This window comes from Tenrec ecaudatus, chromosome 13, assembly GCF_050624435.1.
Source record: "Tenrec ecaudatus isolate mTenEca1 chromosome 13, mTenEca1.hap1, whole genome shotgun sequence".
In the NCBI taxonomy this organism is placed as follows: domain Eukaryota; kingdom Metazoa; phylum Chordata; class Mammalia; order Afrosoricida; family Tenrecidae; genus Tenrec; species Tenrec ecaudatus.
This window is the reverse complement of record NC_134542.1, coordinates 62,430,974-62,437,589: the sequence shown is the minus strand read 5'-3', so window position 1 is coordinate 62,437,589 and position 6,616 is coordinate 62,430,974. Positions and strand designations below refer to the sequence as shown.

Sequence of the window (6,616 nt, the reverse complement as noted above, 5' to 3'; positions counted from 1 at the left end):
TTGTCCTCTAAATTGGATTCTGGAGTCTCGAACCAGATCCCCTGGCTCTTGGCACAGCAGAGCGCGCAGGTTCCCGAGAGAGCCGGGGAGCAGGGCACCCGCAGGTCTGCAGCGCGGGGGGGGGGGGGGGGGGGGGAGGGCGCGGGGGGCGGGGCCGGCGGAAGCGCCCGCGCGCGGCTGTCAGCGGCGCCGGAAGTTCCTGGCCCGGCCTGGCGGTAACCTTGGGGGCCTCGCCGTCGCCGCGCCGCCGCCGCCGGGGGTGTCCTGCCAGGCCGATCGGCGTCGCGGACGCGCTCGCTGGCGGAGGAGCCCGCGCAGGGCCGTGGGCGCAGGGCTGCGCGTGCGAGGCCGCTCGCCGACATGTCCCTGGCGGCGGAAGCCTTGGTCTCGCAGATCGCAGGTAGAGCGCGTGGCCCCGGGCCCGGGCTCTGCGCGGGGCGGCGGGAAACTGCGTGGGCTGGACGGGCAGCGCCCCCACGAGCTGTGCCGCGTCCGGTCCTGACCCCGGGCCCGGGCCAGAGCAGGCCTGGCCCCTCTGCAGGAGGGAATATTGAGGTGGAGGCACTCGGCTAACGTCACCCCGCGGGGACCGAACTGCTGGCCCGGGCGGCGTTTTGTGCGGGGGGGCGGGGTGCGAGAGGCCCGGCAGTAGTTGAGTTTGGGGGCGTGGCCACAGGGATTGGACAGCGAGACGCCCTCCTGGTCGTGCGGCCTCACGTCCCTGAGAAGTCGCCCTTGTTCTCGAGCGTCGGGGAAGCCTGAAGTCCTGCGTCCGTCCGCTGTCAACACCGCACTGCCATTCGTCAGGCCCGGGAAGTAGCCGGCACCCCTAACTTGGTGGCGTGAGTGGGTCCGATGTGAACAGATCGACGTTTTGAGGTTCTGTTTCACCTTGGTGGAAGAGCCGAGGCACTGCTGAACGAACGAGACTGCGTACGGGTTCCAAGTGTTGGTTAGGGTGAGGGGTCGGTAATGAGGTTGTGGACACTTCTTTTTTTAAAAACTATTCCACCGTTAGAAAATAATTGTTTTCTAAAAGAGAGAAAAGCTTTTACTAGATCGCTAGCCACATGAAAGCAGTGGCCACACTGTCCTTCCCCACTGTATCCTGAGCACCAGTCAGTTGGTGCCTCGTGGGTACTTGTGACAGGATCAACGGATAATCTTGAGATTGCAGACGAAAATAATGATTGTCTTCATTATTACCACATATGCCAAAGTGACCAGGTTGATATTGTAAGATAATTGGACTTACGTTAGGTTGCTAAGTTTGAAAAAAAAGAATTGGCCCTTTTAGGGTATGTGCTGATAGTTAAATGTTTTATACAGGTGTCCCTGTGTTTGTGATTTCTTTTAAAGAGAGAATGATGAGTGTCTAATAAACTTTTGATAAGTTTGGAATTACTCCATTAGTGCAGTTTAAGAATTTCCAGAAATTTTATTCTTGTTTCAACTTTTTATAGTGATCTAAACTGATAAGGACAATTCTACCCTGTCCAGTAGGGCTGCTATGGGTTGGCATCTACTAGAAGGCAGTGAGTTTTTATTTGTTATTGTTCTAATAAAGGAATCCTGGTGACTCTGGATTGGGTGCTGGCCACAGACCTTGGCCCAAGCCCACCAGCTGTTCCTTGGGAGAAAGACATCTCTGGAGGGATTTACAATTTCAGAAACCATATGCAGGGTTGCTATGAATAGGAATCTCTTTGATGGCGGTGGGTTTTCATAAATGGGCTAAGGACCACTTGGCTGCTAACTGAAAGGTCGGCAGTTCAAATTCACCAGCTGCTTGGTGACAGATGTGGCAGCTTTTGTAATGAATTTGGAAACCCTACAGGGCAGATCTCTTCACTCCTACAGGGTTGCTTTGAGTTAGAATTGACTCTTAAGAGTAGACATTTAAAGATAGATAATTTAATACCTAGTATTGGGACGAGTCTTAAGTCAGCACACACAAATTCCAAATAAAGATAAAAAGTAAAAACCCAAACCAAGCTGTAATAAAGTAATTAGAAGCAAATATAGGAGATAATATAGATCATGTATTAGTAATCTTGGATAGTAGAGGAGTCTAAAGAAAGATACGGAATCTAGGATCTGTAAGAAAATCTGGCAGTTTTGATTGCACAAACAATTTAAAAGCTCTGTATAAGAAAAAATACTATATGGAAGTTTCTGCAAATTAATAAGCAATAAACAGAATCATGTACCAAAGGATACGAACAGGTGAATCACATAAAGGGAAATGCAAATGAACGGTGAGCATATAAAAGATTCTCTCCAGCACTGAGAATAAATAGCATTTTCCTCATCTAATCAGATGGGCAAAGATGGCTATAATTTCTAGTTCTGACAAGAACACACACAAAAAAAACAGTTACCCTTAACCTATTTGTAGGTGTGACTGCTTTTTTGGAACTTAATCTAGTGAGGAGCCTGGATGGCGAAGTGGCTCTGAGTCGGGCTGCTCACTGACAAGTTGGTAGTTTGAAACCAATAGTTGCTCCACAGGGGAAAGACGAGGCTTTCTGCTTCCATAAAGAGTTGCAGTCTTGGAAACCACTGGGCAGATCTACTTGGCCGTACAGGGCCACCTTGAGTCAGAATTGACTCCATGCCAGTGAGTTTATTTATTTAGTATGACTAATTCCCGCCCCCCCCAACTTACTCTATATTATTAAAAGTACAGCCATACTGTCCTTTGACTGAGGAGCCCGGTGGTATTGTCAGTAAGCACAGTATCAGTGGTTCAAACCCATGAGCCACTCCGCAGGAGAAAGATGAGGCTGCATGCTCCTGGGAAGATTTACAGCGTTAGAAACCCTGTACACAGTAGCTGTGAGTTGCCGTTGGGTTGGTTTGGGTTGGATTTAGGAATTCTGCTTTTAGCAGTTGATTCGATAGTAATGCAGTAACCAACACTTAAATATAAAGATATTAATTATAGTATTTGTAGCAAAATTTTCTAAATGTCTATAAATCATATCTTATTCAATACAAATAAACAAATTTCAGAATTATAAATATTTGATATCTATTGTTAACTGAATGGTATATAAATATACATAGGTTTATATAGGCAAATAAAACTTAGGAAGCATATTTAATTTTGATCAGTGATTTCAGAGTGAAAGGCTGGGATCTCAGTGGAGGTTGGGGAAAGATGAAAGTGTGCTTCTGAAATTTTGGGATTGTTATTGGGTGGATGTTTTACTTCTATAATTTAAATGATTGCCATATTTAAACCTTAACAGATGGTATTTTGACTAAAAAACGGTGGGGAAGGCTAAAACGATCATTTATCTGAAACCCTTGTGTGTTTGGCGTCTCATTGTGACTTACATCCAGTCATGATTTACTGTGTCCTATTTCTCTCATCGATGGGGTTTTCATGGAGGAGGTCAACCTGGAGAGGCTAGAGATGCGTATTCTCTCAGCTCTCTTCTGACTCAATAAGCAATCATGAATTTGTTTTTGTAGTTTGGTGAGCTGGGTTTCCGTGTATGGGCCATAGTATTTGCTTATTATTCTTCCTCTTAGTGATTGCAAGCCAGCACACTATGTTTGTTATTTCTTTTGGAAACATTTAAAGGCATTTTATATTCAGCTGTAATATTTTTGAAGTGTCATAACTTTGGAAACTTGGAACTGCCTGGTTTAGGCAGGCCACTTTTGCCACTGTACTGCTGCCTCTGCTTGGATCTTCCTCAACGTTACAAGGACTTACTCTTTTTCTTCACCGCTGTCACTGTAGTGTGGGCGTTCTCTAATTTCCTGATTAGATGACCGCAGTAGCCTTGGAATTGGTCTCCCCGCTTCCCTCCTGGCCCCCTTCCAATACCGTTGCCCCACTGAGGAGCCTCCGTGGTTTGCTTGTCTTATTTCCCCAGAACGCTGGTATGATACCCCTTGTTCCAACACGTGCGTCGGCTGTCTTACCTATAAGACACCCCACATCAACTTCTTGTTGTTAGGCGCTGAGTCGATTATGATTCGCAGCGGCCAGGTGTCTTCCGACAGAATAAACCCCTGGCTGGCCCTGTGCCATCCTCACCGGTGGTCACGTGTCCGCTCAGTTTATTGAGGGGTCTTCATTTTTTTGCTGACCTTCCACGTTACCACGTATGATATTCTTCTCCAGGGGCTGGAGAAGCTCTTAGTTGCTCTGGAACTTAGCCCCAGGTACCTCGACGGTCTCACTTCTTATCAGCCCTCCTTTTGAACTCCAGCCCTTCTGAGCAGTTTGTAGTTTCCGTTGTTGGCACCTGTTGCTCTCTTCTGAAACATCCACTGTCCTGGGCTGACTCCGGTTTGTCCTTGAAGGCTTGCTCAGAGTGCCACTTTAAATTTGTACATCTAGCTGCCATTTTTCTTTCTTGTCATGAGAAACCTTTACTTATTGTTTGAAAATAATAATCATGTGTCTACTGTCTAAGAAGAAAAACAACTCAGAAGGATAAAGTAAAAATGATCTGAAATTGCAACATGTAGATTCAGGCTTCAAGTTATTTTTGCAAGCCATCACTATTTTGGTCAACAAAGTTATCTCATTGTCTTTCCCTAAATTAAAAATAGAGTGATATAAAAAGTAGTACATAGAGCTTCAAAAGGTTTGTGGCAAAAGTCTATGAAAATTCTGAATTTTTTGAAGCACCGTTATTACATATGTATGAAATTGACTTGCCCTGTTGTGGGGGCTGGCTCCCAAGTGCAAAATCCACAAGGTTGGCAGACTCTGCCCAGGCCGGAGCCCCGCTCGTTCAAATTCAAGCTCCGTGTTGACGGCCAGGCTGGAAGGGAAGATTCAGCAGGAAGAGAGCAATTGCAGGCCTCGGCTGCTCGTGATGTCTGAAATCGCCGGGGAGTTAGGCATTCTCTTAAAGGATTTGCAACTGCTCTCCCTGTGATGATTGTAAAATCAACTGATTCGGGAGCTTAATTATTCCGGCAGAGTCTCCTCACAGCAGCATCCAGATTAAAGCTTGAGGAGCTGTGTACCCTTCAAAATGCGACCTTGCTTTCCTGCTAGAGTTTGCCTCGGCCCTCCAAACCAGAAACATACTAGAAAGGGAATGTAGTTCAGTCTGGCCAAGTTGATACGTCACAGGTGTATCTCTAGGTGTTCAGGACTGCCGGTATGTGTACGTTGTGCATCTGCTCAGTGGTTTCTCGGGTGTTTCTTAAAGTGGAAGGCCATTTTGAATTGTTCTTTTAACTCAATTATGTGGCAAAACCAATACAAAAGAAACAAAAAACAAAGCCATTGCGTCACTTGTTCGGTGCTGTTGAATCGGTGCTGACCCATAACGGACCCTGCCTACAGCAGAGTGAGACACTTCCCTGGTCATGCGCCCGCCCCGGTGTTGCAGTACATGTTGTAGTACATAGAACTTGAAGAAGCACCGTATTGCCTACGTATGGAATTGACTTACCTGTGACAGTCCACCTTGTTGAAGGCCCTCTTTTTTTGCTGTCCTAATACTTAACCAAGCGCGCTACCCTTCTCTAGGGGCTGGTCTCCCGACAACGGCCAGAGTACCTGCGGCATCTCTTCCCACAACATCCAGAGTACCTGAGACTTCTCGCCATCCTTGCTTCTGAGGAACTTCCTGGCTATAGTTCTTCCAGGCCCGATCTGTTTGTTCTTTTGGAAGCTTAGATTTTCAATACAAACTTTCCGTATTCTTTGCCAGCACCATACTTCAAATACATCTATTCTTCTTCGTTCTTCGTTCTTCTGTCTTCAGTGTCCTACTCCTGGTCACCCTCTTATGAGCCAGGGCTCCTCTAGAACTTGAAAGAAGGATATTGAATGGTATTCAAAATCTTTCAAAACAACTGGAGTTATGTTGGCACTGCCAGGTTAGCACTGGACTGCTAACCTCAAGGTCAGTGGTTCAAACCCTCCAGCTGCTTGCTCTGTGGGGAAAAGATGAGTGTGTCTGCTCCTGTAAACATTTATAGTCTCAAGAACCCTCAGAATCGACTCCATGGCAGTGTTTTTTTTTGGGGGGGAAAGGGTGGGCGGGGGTAATTAAAGAGTGTATTTTAAATTCTCACTAGTTTTTTTTTTTTAATAGGACAGTTTTCCAGTGTTTTACATAAGTTTCCCTGTGTGAATGGTTTGTAAACAGTCAGCAGGGTGTGACTATATCCTAGGGAGGATTGAAAACCCACTTTGGATTTTGTGACCAGATTTGGAGCAGGGTTTCCAAGGCTATCAATCTTTATGGAAAGCAGGCTATCTCGTCTTTCTCCCCTGGAGTGGCTGGTAGGTTTGAACTACTGACCTTTTGGTTAGCAGCCCAGCACTTACCCACTGTACCAGCAGTCACTGTAGCCAAAAGATGGTGTACTGCGAAAGACTGCCGAACGTACTTGCCCACCCCTGCGCCAGGATTGTCTTCAGACTCCAGGCCCTACACAGCCACCAGGTAGACACACAAGCAGGGAGGTGGGAGGCTGAACTTTGAGGAGCAGAAAAGCAGAAATCTGCGACGGTGTTGGTTGACTCCTTCACCTTGCTTTCACATTTCTATGGATTCTGCAGTGCTTCAGACCCAGGTTGCTTCGCTTGGGCACCCCGCCAGCCCCAACAATTTTATTGGCATTTAAT

The 6,616-nt window shown here is 46.7% G+C and overlaps 1 protein-coding gene across 1 annotated transcript in view; it reads left to right on the top strand.

The window, feature by feature from the left end:
- Nucleotides 1–219: 219 nt before the first annotated feature.
- Nucleotides 220–6,616, top strand: part of MTX2 (metaxin 2) — an 84,991-nt gene continuing 78,594 nt past the window's right edge. Inside the window, exon 1 of the mRNA XM_075529519.1 lies at nucleotides 220–400. Within this exon, the coding sequence (XP_075385634.1) occupies nucleotides 361–400 (40 nt within the window). The 5' untranslated portion in view covers nucleotides 220–360. The remainder of the gene's footprint in view (nucleotides 401–6,616) is intronic.